Below are 19,555 nucleotides of genomic sequence, written 5' to 3'. Positions count from 1 at the left end.
TGAGCCCGGTAAAACGAAACATGGAAAAATGCATGTTCTTCATTTATTTTGGGTTGGGAAGAAAGGAAGGAAGGAAAAAATAAAATAAAATCCAAGGAGCTTGTTACGCTTGGCCAAAACGAGTGGGTCTGGCAAAGGTTTGGGATCCTCGCCGCCCTGCCTTGTCTCCCCACCTCACTTGCTTAAAATATTTAGACCCGGCGAGGTCAGCCGGGGTAACCAAGTTGGCGTGCCCGGTTGCCGAGATCCGTCATTCCTAGCTAGAGAGCAGAAAAGGCCCCTTGCCAAGTGGTTGCTAAACCCTGTCGGCCAAGCACATGAGGGGGACAGGTGCCGACTGAAAACACAACAAGGAACAGGCGGTGAGAAGAGGAGAGGGAGCGGGAGGGAGGGAGGGAAAGGCCGGCCGGCTGGAAGACTTACTTTGGCACGAGCAACTTGTTTTTCTCGTAGAAGAGACGCAGGTCCTGGGGACTGCTGGCCTGCAGAGGGAGGGAAAGGAGAGGATTAGAACAGTTGGACCTCAGCTCACCGCTTTGCCTTTGGGGAAAGCTCACCAAGGGATTTGGGGGGGATAAAATGAGATGGTGGTGAGCATTCAGCCCTATCCTTCCTGATATTCTTTCTTTCTTTCTTTCTTTCTTTCTTTCTTTCTTTCTTTCTTTCTTTCTTTCTTTCTTTCTTTCTTTCTTTCTTTCTTTCTTTCTAACCATCCCCATATCTATCTATCTATCTACCTATCTACCTATCTACCTGTCTGCCTGTCTGCCTGTCTGTCTGTCTATCTATCTATCTATCTATCTATCTATCTATCTATCTATCTATCTATCTATCTATCATCTACCCTCTCTCATATCTATCTATCTATCTATCTATCTATCTATCTATCTATCTATCTATCTATCTATCTATCTATCTACCTACCTACCTACCTACCTACCTACCTACCTACCTACCTACCTACCTACCTACCTATCTATCTATCTATCTATCTATCTATCTATCTATCTATCTATCTATCTATCTATCTATCTTCTATATCAGGGATAGTCAACCTTTTTATACCTACCGCCCACTTTTGTATCTCTGTTAGTAGTAAAATTTTCTAACCGCCCACCAGTTCCACAGTAACAGTGATTTATAAAGTGTATCATCGTCTGCGCATGCCTCTCGCACATCGTGGATTGAGTTTGGGAGAGGGGGCACCAGCTCTGCTTGTCTGTTACAGCTGGGTAGTGTGGGGGGAGATGCGCGAGCTATTCTGGGACGAGGCTCTTTTGTTTGCGGTCGCACTATAACGCCATTTAGTTTCACTTACGTAACGTGAACTAAACTTATGCGCGGGTGATACAAATAGTATATTTTCAGAAATTTAAATTGTCACGGGGAGTTTTATGAAAACCTAATGAAAATGTTTTTAAATAATGCTATGTAAATGTTTTAAAAAGTCAATTAAATTAAAAAAAAAAGGAAAGTGCTTCAGTATCGGACAAAACCCCTACCGCCCACCATGAAAGCTAGAACGCCTACTAGTGGGCAGTAGCAACCAGGTTGACTATCACTGTTCTATATCTATCATCTATCCATCCATTTACACATCTTTCTACTCATCTATCTATCCATCCATCTACCCACCCACCCTCTATCTATACATCTATCTCTCTATATGTCTGTCTGTCTGAGTTCCAAGTAACACCCACAATGAAATAAAACTCGGAGGCTTGGAATTCCTCAAAGCAGATGTCATATTGGCACATCCGGGAAAACCCGAATCTGAGAGCTTCCAGGTTTTCTCCAACCAAAAGAAAATTCAAGTCCCTACCCAGCCCCCACATGTCCATCACATGATCCAATCAGGCACCATCCAAAACTGAAGATGCCTCCCAGTTACTTCACTGCAGCTGCCGGGCATGGTGGCCTTGACTTTCTGGAAAGAATGTCATTTAGACTATTACATCTCACCTACACCATATAATCCCCCCTCCCATTGTCCCACATTAGAAATTGTGGCAGGCCTGAAGGCCTGAAGTTAAAATATGGCTTCCAGTCCTGACACTGTCATCATAACAACCCCATAATACCTTGCGGGATGGAGTCTGAATGGAGCTGATTGTTTACTGACTGGATACTCTTCCTGTCGCCAATGCGGAGTTTTGTTCAGCAGATATATTCTCATTGTGCCCAGAGAGAGAAATATCTGCCTCTACCTAGGATCGAACTCAGAGCCTATTTTGTCTATCTTATCTATCATCCACATCTATCTATCCATCCATGCATCCATCCCACCTATCTATCTACATCTCTCTCTCTCTCTATTTACAATCACAATTGGGATTAGAATTCCCATGGTTAAGCAAGACAGACACTAAGTCACAGCCGATTTCACAAACTTTTTGCCATCGGTTGTTAAGCGAACCACTGTTGTTGTTAAAGCGAATCATGCGGCTGTTAAGCAAGTCAACTTTCCCCGTTGACTTTGCCGGCTGGGAAGTTTGCAAAAGGGGGGGAGGATCACGTGACCCAAGGAAGAGCTTTGAGCTTAACACAGTGGTTCTCAACCTTTATAGTGCTGTGACCCCTTTAATACAATTCCCCACGAAGTGGCGACCCCTTTAATACAATTCCCCGCGATGTGGCGACCCCAACCATAAAATTATTTTCGTTTTGAATTTATCGCGCCTGAAGCCGTATTGGCTAGCGATCTGAACTGCTTGCGATTGCCTTGAGGACGGAGGCATTAAAGCGGAGACTCCTCCCCTATTAGGTTTATGGTGCCTGAAGCCAGATTAGGCTAGTGATTGGGAGTGATTGCAGCTGGCTTGAGAGGGAGACATCAGAGCAAAGATTTCTCTCTTTTTTAATTCATCGCGCCTGAAGCCGAATTCGGCTAGCGATTTGAAGAGCCTGCATCTGGCTTGTGGAGTCAACCATTGGAGCGCGATCCTTCGACTCGCAAGTATACTTCCCATATTTCCGATGGTCTTAGGCGATCCCTGGCAAATCGTCATTCGACCCCCAACGGGGTCCTGACCCACAGGTTGAGAACCGCTGGTTAACAGATGCCACTTGAAACTGAGCTCAGTTTCAAGAAAAAATCAAGAGAAGGTGCCATGATCAGCTTCATAGCTGGGTCTATGTTTACTTTACGTATGGATACACCTGGCCTTTTCGGTGACGTGCACCGTTGCCATCTGGCTTAAAAATAAGATGTTTGCAAGAGGAGGAGAGGAAGAGGAGGACAGTGCAATCCATTGGAGGCACGCTGAATGCGGTGGGTGGGGCAAGTTCAGGATCTCCCCTCCTCCTTTGGCCTGGGAGGAAAGTAGGTCAAATGACAAATTTCAGAAGGGCCAGCGTCTGTTTGGAAGAAAAGGGCTCTAACAGATCAGCTGTCCTTTAGCTGGAATCTGTTCCCCAATTAAAGTGATAAAAAAAGCAGGTGGCCCCAGAGAGAGTTAAAACCACTTAGGAAGCACGTGGTGAAGCCCAAGCAAGAGAGCCAAAGGGAAGGAAGGGAAAGTCCAAACTCTAAGGCAGTGTTTTTCAAACGTGGCCACTTTTAAGAGGGATGGACTTCAACTCCCAGAATTTCCCCAACTGGAGACTTCTGAGAGTTGAAGCCCATCCATGTTGGCTAGCGATTTCTGGAAGGTGAAGTCCAACCATCTTAGCCACTAAGGAATTCTGGCCACTGAAGAAATCCATCTAAGCTGGAGTTGAGGTCCGCCCATGTTGAGTAGGGATTTCTGGGGGCTGAAGCCCACTCGTGCCACTTGGGGAATTCTGAAATTCAAATCCATCCTTGCCAGCTGGGGGAATTCTAGGAGTTGAGGTCCATCTATACTGGCTGGGCAATTCTGGGAGCTGAAGACTGTGCATCTTACAGCTGCTAAGTTTGAAAATAAAACATTGGTCTAGACCAGGGGTCTCCAACCTTGGCAACTTTTAAGCCTGGCGGACTTCAACTCCTTTGCTGGCTGGGGAATTCTGGGAGTAGAAGTCCGCCAGGCTTAAAGTTGCCAAGGTTGGAGACCCCTGGCCTAGATACTCCTCAACCATGGGAGGACTCCTCTACCACTACACCCCAAAAATGCAAACTAGGTTTAGCGCAACTCTTGAGTCATTGGACAAGTCAGATTTAGCCTCAGATTTACACATACTGCTGGGCTATCTGTGCATCACATGTGGTGCGCCAACAGTCATTGCAGCTTGCACAACACAATGGAGGCAACCAACCAACTGTAGTTTACTTACAAACCTGGGCAAGCCAAGGTCTGGTTGTCATTGGGCCAACTGCACAACTGAAACCTGGAGAGCATGCCACGAAGACTCATCCCAACATGGCTACTATTGTAGCTGATCCAGTCCCAAAATACCCTAGTGTCAGAAAAGAATAACAACTGCACTTAAGACTTACATACCGCTTTGTATACCGCAGCCCTCTTTAAGCGGTTTACAGAGTCAGCCTGTTGCCCCCTACAATCTGGGCCCTCATTTTACCGACCTCGGAAGGATGGAAAGGCTGAATCAACCTTGAATTGGTCAGAATCGAACTGCTGGCAGGTCGGCAGAATTAGCCAGCAATACTGCATTCTAATCACTAGGAAGGAAGGAAGGAAGGAAGGAAGGAAGGAAGGAAGGAAGGAAGGAAGGAAGGAAGGAAGGAGGGTATCAGCGTTCCGAATAATGCACCCATTGGCTGTCAGCTCTGAAGCAAACCTGGCTGAAGCCATCTTGTGATACCTCATAGTTGCCAGAGGGAGGGCAACAGCAATAGCCCTTAGATTTATATACCGCTTCACAATGCTTTACAGCCCTCTCTAAACGGTTTACAGAGTCGGCCTCTTGCCCCCAACAATCCGGGTCCTCATTTTACCGACCTCGGAAGGATGGAAGGCTGAGTCAACCTTGAGCCAGTCAGGATCAAACTCCTGGCAGTGAGCGGAATTAGCCTGCAATACTGCATTTTAACCACTGCGCCATCACGGCGCAACTTCAAAAAGTTGAAGTGATGGTCTCTCAGACAACCTCTTCAGCCCATGGTGCCCATTAACTCTCCATGATCCTTGGAGAAAAGAGATTCTTTCCATCACCTGATCATGAATGATGAATTACCCTCACCCACCGCAATTGAGGTTGGAGTAAACCCAGTGTTTGCAAGCCATGGATTATAATTTCACCAAGCAAACCAACCTTCATTGGTTTACTCAACGTTGTCCAAAACCATCATAACAAATGACACGGACGGGATTAATATAATATAATATAACAACAGAGTTGGAAAGGACCTTGGAGGCCTTCTAGTCCAACCCCCTGCCCAGGCAGGAAACCCTACACCATATCAGTCAGATGGTTATCCAACATTTTCTTAAAAATTTCCAGAGTTGGAGCATTCACTACTTCTGCAGGCAAGTCGTTCCACTGATTAATTGTTCTCACTGTCAGGAAATTTCTCCTTAGTTCTAAGTTGCTTCTTTCTTTGATCAGTTTCCACCCGTTGCTTCTTGTTCTACCCTCAGGTGCTTTGGAGAACAGCCCGACTCCCTCTTCTTTGTGGCAACCCCTGAGATATTGGAACACTGCTATCATGTCTCCCCTAGTCCTTCTTTTCATTAAACTAGACATACCCAGTTCCTGCAACCATTCTTCATATGTTTTAGCCTCCAGTCCCCTAATCATCTTTGTTGCTCTTCTCTGCACTCTTTCTAGAGTCTCAATTAAGAATGTCTACTGCTACATCTTCTGAAACATGAATTCAGGATGAGCTCAGAACCAATTCCTCTTCCTCACTGGGATATCTCGGTTGCTTCCAGGATTTCTGAGCAACCTTTGGCTAAGCTGATTTCCAGAACACCGAGAGGGCAGCCAGGTTGGGGCAGAAGCAGCTCGGACATTTAGGATGTCTTCCCTTCCTGCCAGATTCAAAATATATACTCAAGTTGGCCAAAAAGGAGTTGCTGAACCAGCAGCAGATAAGAATATAGCAAAACGTAAGAAACACATGGCTTCCACGTAGCTTAAGCAAACGGCAGAGCTGTGTTTGAAGTTGTCTTTTTTTTTTTTTTTTGTTACAGGATTAAACATAGGATCCTCTCCAACAGGTTAGACTTGAAACAAGGAGCCAGGCGTCCAAAAAAATCCAGAATTTCTGATCGGCAGGTTTTTACGGTAGAAAAAGCCAGAAAAAACACTATGAAAAATGTCAACAGCTGCCGAGTATCAAATGCTAAGTTCTATTTATAATAATCGGCGTTCTCAAATCTCTTGCTCGGTTTAAGCCATGATGACGTGCCTGATCGGGGCTTAGTCTGCCCGGCTTGTAAAACCATGGTTTTCTTTACTGGTTTGATAAAGGTTTTGGAGCCCACCCCACTCGTGGGGGGGGAAGAGAAGAGTTTACAACACTTTTTACATTATAAAAGCAACCAGAATCAATCAGGACTAGAAAGAACAACTGTGGTGACTAGCTTAACAACTGTGGCCAGGAAGGTTGTAAAATGGGGCCAAATTCACTTAACACCCATCTTGCTGATTGGGGTGGATTGTAGGGGTGACACCGAAATAAAATTTTATCATATTTTATCTGTATCTTAACAGAGCTTAGCGAAGTAACAGAGTTGGAAGGGACCTTATAGGTCATCTAGTCCAACCCCTCACCCAAGCAGACCCTACCTACACCATTTCTGACAAATGGCAGTCCAGTCTCTTCTTGAAAGCTTCCAGTGATGAAGCCCCCACAACTTCTGAAGGCAACTTCTATTTCATCAATTGATTGTTCTCCCTGTCAGAAAATTCCTCCTTATTTCTAGGTTGAATCTCTCCTTGTTCAGTTTCCATCCATTGTTCCTTGTCTGGCCTTCAGGTACTTTAGAGAATAACTTGACCCCCTCCTCTCTATGGCAACCCCTCAAAATATTGGAAGACTGCTATCATGTCTCCCCTGGTCCTTCTCTTCACTAGACTAGCCAGGTCCGGTTCCTGCAACCGTTCATCTTATGATTGAGCCTCCAGTCCCCTAATAATCCTGGTTGTTCTTCTCTGCACTCTTTCTAGAGTCTCAACTAGAGTCTTAAATTGTTGTATTTTCCAATTTCCAATTTCACTTTTAGATGAATTTTTTAGATAGGCCCAAGCGCTAATCAATAAAATAAATAACAAATAAATAACCTGTCTCGCTTAGCAACAGAAATGTTGGGCTCCATTGTGGTCATATATTGAGGACTACCTTATAACAATAATAAAAAGAGTTGGAAGGGACTTTGGAGGTCATCTAGTCCAACCCCCTGCCCACACAGGAGACCTGTACCAGGGATTCAAACCGCCAAACTGCCGACCTTTCTGATTGACAAGCAATAGTGCCAGACGCTTTATGGCTTACAACAGTGCCTTTCTAATAAAATAGTGTAGCATTTTGATCCTAAGCAAGCTCGGTTTTGCTTTCTGATGTTCTGGCCGCTGTTTAAAATGGACTTTTGTAGAGTGTTATTTATTCGCTGTTTCCAACCGGTTACAGGACATGTACCCTGGGGAACTCAGGATACCATTAAACAAAAAGAATTAAAATAAAATCTGTTAAAACTACACAGCCTTCCCTGAGGAACAATACTCTTTGTCTGTCTTCTCTATGGAAACTTTATGGAAACTTTTGTTGGCTTTTATAGTGTGATGGTGGAACTACCCATTCTTTCGAAGTCCTCCTGCGAAGGCAACATTTGCATAACACGAAATGGCTTCGGGCAATTCATGCAAATTCTGACTGTTTTGAATTTTTTCCTTCCTTTTCCCAGGACAGGATTTGAGGTCTCTTTTATTATTATAATTTTTTTTTAAAGACCAGGTCACTGGAAGGCAGCAGGCATCTCTGCATTGTGATAGCTTTCTAAAATTCATCCTCTTATCTAATCAGCATTCACCTCTCCCTGCACCAAAGAAATAGATAAGGTTGTTTAGCTCATGGCCTCTAGCTCTCCGAGGTTGTGTAGATAACAATGCTGAAGTCGGGCCTGAGTTGATTAAGGGAGGTTAACCTTGATTAGTTTCTTGGAAAGGAGAACACCAGAAACGTTTCTCAGGACTGTCCCCCCCCCAAATTAAGGAAGTGGCCAACAGAAACCACTTTGTATTATTCTGGAGCAAACCTGATGGACATGTCCATGAAGACCCAAAGATCCCTCTTGATTCAAAGGGGACTTTGTGATCAAGGAGGAATCTAAGTGTCAACAAGACACGCCATTCTAATGATGAATTCCTCCTCTAGTAATAGCAACCCATAAAAAGATCCTAAGTCGACCTGGAGCTTTTCCAGATACTCAAGAGACATTCACACACACAACTATGGAATGTACAAGTGACAAACATCAACTAGAGAAGCTACAGCTTTAGCCCCATCTAAGGAAGGAGATCTCAAATGCTGCCCTCAAACAAGTCAGTTGGCCACAACAACTTACCGGTAATTTGAAAGCATTAAACCACAAGATGAATTCACACAATATGCTAAGCCATCAACCAGGATTTCATACAACTGAAGAATAGTAGAATTTGGAGAGATACTGAAGATCATTCAACCTGACTTCTGCACAGTTCAGAAGTCCACTACAATATCTTCAAAAGCCACATACAGACCTCTATTTAAACACCTCCAGTGAAGTCTACATTCCTTGCTTCTTGTCCTGAGCTGGAAGAAGTCTGAATAATAATAAGGGCCTCTGTGGCTCAGATTGGTAAGACAGTCTGTTATTAACACAGCTGCCTGCAATCACTGCAGGTTCTAGTCCCACCAGGCCCAAGGTTGACTCAGCCTTCCATCCTTTATAAGATAGGTAAAATGAGGACCCAGATTGTTGGGGGCAATAAGTTGACTTTGTATTTAAATATACAAATAGGATGAAGACTATTGCTAACATAGTGTAAACCGCCCTGAGTCCTTGGAGAAGGGCGGGATATAAATGCAAATTAAAAATAATAATAATAATAATAATTCTGCCTCATTGTCTTAAGAAAGCCCTCCAGATGCCAGTGGGTTTGACTGAAGTTGAGTAAGTAACATATAAAGAACAGTTGCAGGAATTGGGTATGTCTAGTTTAATGAAACGAAGGACTATAGGGGACATGACAGCAGTCTTCCAATAGTTGAGGGGCTGTCCCAAAGAAGAGGGGGTCAACCTGTTCTTCAAAGCACTTGAAGGTAGGACAAGAAGCAATGGATGGAAACCAATCAAGGAGAGAAGCAACCTACAGCTAAGAAGAAATGTCCTGACAGTGAGAACAATTAACCAATGGAAAGGCTTCCCTCCAGAAGTTGTGGGTGCTCCAACACTGGAAGTTTTTAAAAAGGGATTTGGCAACCATTTGCCTGAAATGGTATAGTGTTTCCTGCCTAAGCAGGGGGTTGGACTAGAAGACCTCCAAGGTCCCTTCTGACTCTGTTATTCTGTTCTGCTCTGAAGTCTTCTCCACTCCAGACTAAACACACCCAACGCTTCAAACTGTCCACCTTATCAAGTTTTTTTTCCTTCTAGCCTCTTATCATCTTGGTTGTCCCAAAAGCTCAACTTAACCCCAACACATAGATGGGCTAAGCCAAAATGGGAAGATGACATCGAAGTCATGCTTGGAATGTCCTTAGCAGGGCTACAAGTTACAACCAAGAAGAGGTCAACGGAGAACAACTGTCCCATGCAGTCACCGGGCATCAGAAACAGATCACAATACCCAAAGCAAGAAGTGAAGATTCATAAGGAATCTGGTTCTTCCACTTCTATGAATCGGAACAGAGTGTTCTACAAATAAACAGAATCATCCCATTGAACACAAGTTAATTGCTAAAAGGTCTTGGGGCAGAACAATCTAGAATCAGTTTACACGAAAACACACTTGATTGGGTCTTCCATGGGCTATTTATTCAGGAACAACTTCAAAGGCCTTTAGCTATCTCCAGAGGGGAGCAAAAGCCAGTGGCCCTATAGCTATGTAAAATCACAACAAGAAAATATTTGCTTAATCTCCTACCCAAAACTGTTTCTCTTCCTAGGACCAAAGAGACAACTGAGTAGAGTAGAGTAGAGTAGAGTAGAGTAGGGTAGGGTAGGGTAGGGTAGGGTAGGGTAGGGTAGAGTAGGGTAGGGCAGAGCAGAACAGAACAGAACAGAACAGAATCAGAGCTGGAAGGGACCTTGAAGGTCTTCTAGTCCAGCCAGGAAGTGTTAAATCTTTCACATTTTAGGAAGCAAATCCTTCACTATAAAGGGAGACATCATCACAGCTCAGCCCTCGATCTTCTTCTCCAAGCTTCAAAAGGACAAAACAGGTCGTCCTCGACTTACAACAGTTCATTTAGTGACCATTCAAAGTTGCAACGGAATTGAAAAAAAGGGACTTATGACTGTTTTTGCACACTTACAACCACTGGAGCATCCCCATGGTTATCTGATGAAAATTCACATGCTTGGCAACTGACCCATATTTATGATGGTTGTGGTGTCCAGGGGTCACGACCTTCTTTTGCCCCCTTCTGACCAGCAAATTCAATGGGGAAGCCAGTAACAACTGCGTTACAAACTTAACAGCTGCAGTGATTCACTTAACGACTGTGGCAAGAAAGGTCATAAAATGGGACAAAATTCACTTAACAACTGTCTTGCTTAGCAATGGAAATTTTGGGCGCATCTGTGGTCGTACATCGAGGACTACCTCCAGAGTCCATTCAAAGGCGTCCATTTTGCCTTCTTCCTTTATCTCTCTGTTGGGAGACGTCATCCCTCTTCACCAAATTATCCCTCCCATGGTGCAGAATAGAAGGATCACCGGGTGGCCTACTTTTCATCCCTATTCTGTTGCTGTTACCTACACAAAAAATGTTAAAGCATGCTCTCTGAGGAATTCTGGGAACTGAAGTCCATACATTCTGACTGGGGAACTCTGGGAGTTGAAGTCCACCCATCTTAAGGTCGCCGAGTTTGAAAAACACTGATTAAAGCCAAGCCTGTGTCCATTGGAAGCCAAATTTCAACACAGTCTGGAAACTGTCTTAAGAAGCAACAGCAACGGTCTATGGAGATTCTCAGTCCTCTGGATCATGGTTGTCCCAAAAGTGCTTTTTTTCCATAACACAACTGGACTTTCTGGTTTTTCTTTGAAGAGGTTTCACTCCTCATCCAAGAAGTTTCTTCAGCTCTGATAGAATAATGGGGAGTGGAAGGATTTATAAGCCTTGCAGACAACCGGTCATTTGCATTCTTCGGGAGAGTCCTTGAGGCCACTTGGAGATTAATCTGTGTCCTCTGGGTCACCTGAGTCGTGTAAATGGTTCCTGTAGTCTGTAATTTTTCCTCTGGAAATCCATTCAACTCAGGTGACCCTGAGGGCACAGATAAATCTCCAAGTGGCCTCAATGACCCTCTAAAAGGATGCAAATGACCAGCTGCCTGCAAGGAGTATAAATCCTTCCATTCTCCACTATCCACTCAGAGTTGAAGAAGCTACTTGGATGAGAAGCGAAACGTCTTCAAAGAAAATCCAGAAAGTCCAGGTGCCTCTTGGGAAAAAAAAAATGCACCTTTGGGACAAGCAAGAGCAACGTACTGAAGAGATTCCCAAAGTCGCAGGAGAAATGGACAGCGATGAATTTTTTCCTCTTACCTGAAACGGTGCTTTTCCAGTCAGGCACTGGTAGATGATCGTCCCAATGCTCCACAGATCAGCTTTGGCATCGTAATGTTGAGACATAATTACTTCTGGGGCCTACAATGGAGCAGAAAAACACACGTGTGGTCTGATTTGCTTTGAAGTCACCCCAAATCCTGCCAGCCGTCCCTCTCCCAGCTCCCGGATTTGAGAAAGCCGGTGGATTTAAGTTTTCTTTGCAAATTAAAACTGGGTAGTTAATGAAAGGGAGGAGAAAAGCTACGCTATAATCTGGTCAGGAGCCTGCTTGAATAGGGTTAAGAAAACCCAGAATTTAATCCTACACGGGCCCCAAAAAGAAAATAAAGCAAAATTAAAAAGCAACCCCTCTACTTTATCCCTTGGGTCAGCTGAAGCTGGAGAAATTAAAAAAAGAGAGAGATTCAACATTTTCCCTAATGCAACTCAGCAGCCTGGATTTCATTCGGTTGTCCGATGAGTCATCGGCCTTCAGCCAACCCTGGAGGGAAAAAAAATGCCAACTAACACACCTGTGTACCAAAACAAAGAACGAAGCATGCATGTAAACGTTCTAACCAGGCGGCAACTTCCCAGCTGCCAAACAAGTTGAAACAGCAAGATAGAATCACGACACGTGTTGCCAAAAACATTCTGCTAAAACTCGTAACCGGCGGCACTCCAAATAATTTTTTTTTTTTTAAAAAGTTGGCTTTTCTCGTTCAAGCACGTCAACTCTGGGGGTGGAGGAATGAGGAGCCCCTCACCCACCTGCTCGGTTTCCAACAACGAGCCTGCGAGGTAGGTTAAGCGGACTCGCTGGGAAAGAAGGCGGGGCGGGGGGGAGCTGAGCAACTTGACTGGAGAACTTGCAGCAGAGGCTGGAGGGACGGGTTTTCACAGGTGTTCGAGGGAACCCTTGTCCTGGGGATAGGGTTAGACTAGATCAGCGGTCACCAACTGGCGGTCCGAAGACCACTGGTGGTCCGCAAGAAAATGTTGGTGGTCCGCAGAAAAATTATTTGCGTTTTTGATATTGCACTAAATCAGGGGTCCTCAAACTACGGCCCCTGGGACGGATACGTGCAATGAACGTTTGGGTTGCTGCAGAGAGTCTCCCCCTTCGGGGTCTTTTTGGGTGGGTTGGAGGGGGGCAGAAATTCTGACTCGGGGGTCTGGGCGAAGGCTGGAAGGAAGCGCCGTTGGTGGTGAAGAGCCGGAAGACCTTGTTCCAGTGGGACTGCATCATGGCTTGGAACTGGCTGACCATCTCAGCCCGCTGAGCCTCCAGGCACTGGTATCTGGCCTTGCACTCCTGCAGGTCTTCCCTCTGCTTGGAAAGCCTATGCTCCTAGTCCTCAGTGAGGTGCTTCTGCTGAGCCTCCTTCTCGGCCAGATCCAATTTGAACTGAGCTGTTTTGCCAACTCTTTCTCGTGGCGGCTGCTTAGCTCCAACAACGGCTTCCTGTTGGGGCCCTAAGGAGCCCAGGTGGGGAGGCGAGGAGTTGGCCACGCCCACCCAGTCACATGACCACCTAGCCACGCCCACCCAGCCAGTCATTAGGCAGATCATATCAGTGGTCCGCGGGTTTTAAAAGTATGAATTTAGTGGTCCCTGAGGTCCAAAAGGTTGATGACCCCTGGACTAGATGACCTCTTGGGATCCCATCCGGTTCCACGATTAGCATTCTAAAGAAAAAAAAAATGGGGGCCAATCCAATGGTGGCTCCCTATTCATGGGTTTCATGCATCTCTTTCCCCTTAAATGGAAAAGGGCCGTCTTAAATTTCATGTCCTAAATTTGCCCCCACGATCCATTTTTCCCCCATCGCATAACCTAACCCATCACGCAGATAGTCCTCAACGTACGACCGTTCACTTAGTAACTGTTAGAAGTCACACTGGCACTGAAAACAGTAACTTCCAGAGTCACGTGATCCCCTTTTCCGACCAGCAAAATCCAATGGGGCAGCCAGATTCACTTAACAACCGTCTTGCTAAGTTAAACAACGGTGGTGATTCACTTAACCACTGTAGCAAGAAGGCAAAACCCACTCAGTACCTGTTCACACTCAGTCAAGAGAAATTTCAGGCTCCATTGTGGGCGTAAGTCAAGGACTACCTGTATTTAAAACCCCGCTGGTCTTCCCCCACCAAGCTTTGTGTTAAAAATATAACACGGCCGAGTAGCTCATTCTATTATATCGAGATATTAATAACTCTGCCGTCTCTGGCTTTGCTTGCAAGCAAAATACACATACACACACACACCGGCAGCATCCGTAGTAGATATGCACAGGAAGGCATATCTACTGTGTGCTTTGGGTGAAGTCAGCCACCAACCAACACAAAACGCAACACCCCAAGCCCAGCAGAATGCCAAAAAAAGAACGGTGACACCTTGGCTTCAGAATGCTGATGGCCGGGCCAATTGCTAGAGGTGTGTGTGTGTTTTGATTTCAGCCAGTTAACTGAAGAGAAAACAGCCTCCGGTTTCTTCCTTTTGACCCCTCCCAGATTCATAAGGGTCAGCTTTTCCAGGTGCACCAGACAGGAAACGTGACCAGGTGATGGTAAAACTACATTAAGAGAATCTTACAAATCTGAAAGTTAAAAAAATTCCTGCTGCCACTTTTACAACTGGAGAAATTAAGGGAGGGTCCCTTCTGAGTCTCTTCCTCCATCCATTGTTCAACTCTGGGCTATGCTGTCTCTTATCTGATCATTCCCTAGGCAGCATCTCTTTTCCCCATCTTCCATGGTATTTCTCTCCTTCCATTACTGCCACCTGCTTTACAGCCTTAAGAAACTAGGGAGGGTCCCTTCTGAGTCTCCTTCTCTACCCCTTATGTAGCTCTGGGAGATGCCTTCTCTTATCTGACTGTTGCCTAAATAGTATCACTTTCCTCCATCTCCCAAAGTCTTTTGCACATACCATTGGCTGATTGCTTTCACTGTCAGAAAATTCCTCCTTATTTCCAGAATCTCTTCTTGATCAGTTTCCATTCATTATTCCTTGTCTGGCCTTCAGGTGCTTTGGAAAGCAAACTGGATGCAGTATTTTAAGTGTGGTCTTACCAAGGCTCCTTTAGGATCGACTGATTGAATCTCCTAGGGATTCTCAAGAGTCTTCTCCAATCCTACAGTTCAAAAGCATCAATCCTTCGGCGCTCAGCCTTCCTTATGGCCCAACTCTCACAGCCATACATTATTCCTGGGAAAACCATCACCTTGACTAGACTGGACCCTGGTTGGCAAGGTGACGTCTCCGCTATGGCCATAAGACCTCCAAGTATTATTGGCAGTGTGAATAATGCTTGACTTGCAAATGTTTCCAGTTTATTAGGAGTCAATTTTGAATGAACAGAAGGTGGGATGAAAATGCATCAACAGAGGGATACAATCAAGATCAAGTGAGGTACTAATACCACTCTATAAAGCCTTAGTAAGACCATGGCTAGAATACTGCAACCATTTTTGGTCACCACACTATAAAGATGTTGAGACTCTAGAAACAGTGCAGAGAAGAGCAACCAAGATGATTAGGGGACTGGAGGCTGAAACATACGATGAATGGTTGCAGGAACTGGGCATGGCTAGTCTAGGGAAGAGAAGAACCAGGGGAGATATGATAGCAATGTTCTAATATTTGAGGGATTGCTGCAGAGAGGAGGGAGTCAAGCTATTTTCCAAAACACCCAAAGGTCCAGACAATGAATAATGGATGGAAACTGATCAAGGGAGAGATTCAACCTAGAAATAAGGAGAAATTTTCTGACAGTGAGAACAATCAACCGATGGAACAGAAGTTGCCTTCAGAAGTTGTGGGAGCTTCATCATTGGAGGCTTTCAGGAAAAGATTGGACTGCTGTTTGTTGGAAATTTCGTAGTGTCTCCTTCTTGGGCAGAGGGTTGGACTAGATGACCTACAAAGTCCCTTCCAAATCTGTTAATCTAAAAAAAAAATTTGGCCACAAAGGGATAATAAAGCTCAGTAGATATCAAAAGGGACATATCTGAAGACATATTGGCACTTGGTGCACCACATCATTGTCCTGTGCCCAAGGGCTTCCTGATTTATCCTCAAGAACCTGGCTAAAACACTTGTCTTGTTGACTTATTTGTGGTATTTTAAATCCTGGTCAAATCTCAGCTTGTCTGTCTTTCACTTTTTCCTTTCTCTTCCTCCCAGGGGGACAAAAAGGGACTTCTAATTGTCAGGTTCTCTTTTTTTTTTTTCTGAAGGCTTCCTCCAAGACCACGTGTTGCAACAGCCCTGCAGGCAGTCTGGCCAGTTCAAAGGAGGCCTTGAGGAACCTGTTCAAACTTTCCGACCGGTACATTCTATTTCAAGACCATAAAACATCGGAACAAACCATAAAGGCCAGGCCAGGGTCATGTAAGAACAGGAGGAGGAACTCCAAGGTTGGATCAGACCAAGGTCCACCTTGTCCCTCTCGTGTCATACCATGGTGGTCAAAGGCACCCCAAAGCTCACAAGAAAGGACAGGACAAGTGGTATTTAAGGCTGGGCTTCTATCAACCAGAAGGATCATCAACCATCATTGGCTACTCCCAACTTAACAGCTCAGGTATCTACATGAATACGCCATTCCCATCTCAAATTCTGCAGAATTTAATAGGATGCATCTGGCTTTGGTTTCGCGCAGAGGTCTTGGACATGACACAAGAGAAGGTTGGAAGCAACCTTAAGAGGTCATCTAGCTCAACCCTCTATCCAGTCCAGGATCCACTAGAGTGCAAGGGAAATTTTGTGCTTAAGCACAAGATGGCCACCACTCGTGTGAGGGAAGTTTCGTGTAAGTAAGGGCAAAATGGCCACCGTTCACATGAGGGAAGTTTCGTGCGTGAGTTCAAGATGACCACCACTCGTACGACGGAAGTTTCGTTCGTGAACGTAAGATGGCCACCACTCGCACAAGAGGAGTTTCATACACGAGGGAAGCTTTGTGCGTGCACACGTGGCCTGGTTCCAAACAGGCCGCAACCTGGTAGTGGGTCATGGCCTGGGGATTGGGGACCCCTGCACTAAAGTATCTTCCACAGATGACCGTCCAGTCTTTGTTGGAGGACCTGAAGGCCAACTCCCCACTTCATGTGGAAGCCTGTTCCACTGGTCCAGAGCACCCATCAAGTTCCTCCTGATGTCTACCGTGAACTTAGCATTTGTAGTTTGAACCCGCCAGTTCTCTTCCTCCCCTCTGGAGCAGGGGTCTCCAACCTTGGTCCTTTTAAGACTTGTGGACTTCAACTCCCAGTTTCTCAGCCAGCTTTGCTGGCTGAGGGACTCTGGGAGTTGAAGTCCACACGTCTTAAAGGGACCAAGGTTGGAGACCCCTGCTCTGGAGCAACAGAGAACAAATCCAGTCTCTTTTATGACATCCCTTTCTAAGGTTTCAAAACAGGTGTTATGTCTCCCTGTAATTATCTATTCCACAGACTAAACATGCCGAGATCCTTGAAGGACTCCCCACCAACCTTCAAGTTTTCAAATCTCTTATCTTGCTGAATGCTAATCAGCCCCGAGAGCCTCGAACTAGTTCAACCAACGTGGTTTACACACGTAAACCCAGCTCAAGAGATGCTGGATGGATCTATCCACTTGATAGCCTTTTCCGTAACAAACTCTTTCTTTGCACATTGGAGAAAGTTGTCCGACCAGGTCCGCGTCACAAATCCTCTTAATGAATCAAGAGTGCTGGAGGGATATTATTTGCCTCCAGTCTGAATCACGTCTTCACTCCGCTCACGTCTTACATCTGCTTCCTCTTTTTCTTGCTAGGCGACTCCTGCCGTGAAGAACTCATGTTCTGGCTGCAGGAACTACAACGAACTCTCCGGGCTGCTCAAAAACCCGCGTGTCTGTTTGTAACCTTCAATTAGGCAAAGCGGTAGGCATAGAGCAACCATTTTTGAATCAACGGGCTTGCCTCACAGAATACACCCCAAAATCTGACTCCCAGGGGATTGACATTTGGCAAACTGGTGGGTGCTTCGATGCTACCGTGCTGCTGCGCTCAGGTTTGTCGTTTCCAATGCTGCCTGCCAGCTTCCTACGAGAGAGATTCACAGGGAGGCTGGCAGAAAGTCAGTAATCATGCTGGCTCACACTTGGTCCTTGTCGAATACAAACCTCCTCCAATCCCACACAATTTGAATATACAACCTGCCCTCCCCAACTTAAGAGCATCAAGAACAGGGGTCTCCAACCTTGGCAACTTTAAGACTTGTGGACTTCAACTCCCAGAGTTCCTCAGCCAGCTTTGCTGGCTTAGGATCTCTGGGAGTTGAAGTCCACAAGTCTTAAAGTTGCCAAGGTTGGAGACCCCTGATCAGGAAGATCTCTTTTACAACTTAGTTGCACAACCGATCAATAAACTCCCTTTATCTACATTTTTGCTGAACAAATGGCGGGCAGCTGTACACATGCAGAGAATCACAGAACATAAACTGCGAAGGGAGACCTTCGGGGGTCATCTATTCCAACCCCACTCCCCCGCCCAAAGCAAGAATCACGAAACGGAACCTGTGGAAGGGATCATCCAGTTCAGTTTCCAACACAGAGCAGGATCCAGAATTCCTCAAAGAGTATAACAGAAGCATTGGAGAGGGCCTGTTGTTTCAATTCTTTGCAACGCCATCCAGGGACACCTGACTGCAGCCATATCAATTTTTAAATACATTAAAATAGAATAAAAAGAGTGGGAAGGGACCTTGGAGGTCTTCTAGTCCAACCCCCTGCTTAGGCAGGAAACTCTCTGTCCAATCTCTTCTTTAAAAACTTCCAGTGTTGGAGCATTCACAACTTCTGGAGGCAAGTTGTCCCACTGGTTAATTGTTCTCACTGTCAGGAAATTTCTCCTTAGTTCTAAGTTGCTTCTCTCCTGGATTAGTTTCCACCCATTGCTTCTTGTTCTACCCTCAGGTGCCTTGGAGAATAGCTTGACTCCCTCTTCTTTGTGGCAGCCCCTGAGATATTAGAACACTGCTATCCTGTCTCCCCTGGTCCTTCTTTTTAATAAACTAGACATACCCAGTTCCTGCAGCCGTTCTTCGTATGTTTCATCCTCCCGTCCCCTAATCATCTTTGTTGCTCTTCTCTGCACTCTTTCTAGAGTCTCCACATCTTTTTTTTTACATCATGGCGAAGAAAACTAGATGCAGTATGCCAAGTGTGGCCTTACCAAGGCCTTATAAAGTGGTATTAACCCTTCACGTGATCTTGATTCTATCCCTTCATTTATGCAGCCTAGAACTGTGTTGACTTTTTTGGCAGCTGCTGCTCATGGCTGCTGGATCATATTTCCATGGTTGTCCACTAGGATTCCAAGATCCCTCTCACAGTTACTATTACTGACCATCAGATCATCCCTCTCTCAGGAATCAGGCAACTTCCTAGGAAAACAAACACCATCCTCACCATTTTTAGGTCCTCAAAATACAGAGTAACATGACTTGGGATGGAAGACCACGGAGCACTGTCAGCCTCCACTCCAAACTTCGTATCTCTTTGTACTCCTTATATTCAGTTGTTAGATAGCATGGGATTGTATTTCTAATGTACATAGCTATTGGATTCAAGTTAAGTAGAGAGGGACCTTTAAGAGTGTCGGCCTGACATAATTAAGGTGGGAGGGGAGATTAATGTTTTGAATTCAACAGGAATGTTTGAGCGCGAACTCTAACGGACATTGCATTCCTGATATGATTGACAACCAGAGACCTGCGGAAGATGATTACGACGGGACCCCGGGAAGGAGCTGGCATTGGACCAGACCTGATGACCTTTTGGTGAAGAGGAGGGAGGAATAGGGTGATACAGATTGTTAGCCATATTTTGTCTCAGATTCAACTTAGCACTGCTGCTATCCAGATGTAACTAGTAAAAGTACTT

At 45.3% G+C, this 19,555-nt stretch overlaps 1 protein-coding gene across 1 annotated transcript in view; it reads right to left on the bottom strand.

Annotated features, from left to right (window-relative positions):
- The window catches only part of ULK1 (unc-51 like autophagy activating kinase 1), a 99,450-nt gene that overhangs the window by 55,363 nt on the left and 24,532 nt on the right, over window positions 1-19,555 (bottom strand). The window contains exons 10-11 of the mRNA XM_058158202.1: window positions 11,638-11,739; window positions 424-482 (exon numbers count right to left, since the gene is read on the bottom strand). Coding sequence (XP_058014185.1) covers window positions 424-482; window positions 11,638-11,739 — 161 coding nt within the window. The remainder of the gene's footprint in view (window positions 1-423; window positions 483-11,637; window positions 11,740-19,555) is intronic.

Source organism: Ahaetulla prasina, chromosome 15, assembly GCF_028640845.1.
Source record: "Ahaetulla prasina isolate Xishuangbanna chromosome 15, ASM2864084v1, whole genome shotgun sequence".
Classification (NCBI taxonomy): Eukaryota; Metazoa; Chordata; class Lepidosauria; order Squamata; family Colubridae; genus Ahaetulla; species Ahaetulla prasina.
The sequence above is the reverse complement of the archived record's forward strand: the minus strand, read 5'-3'. Positions and strand labels throughout refer to the sequence as shown.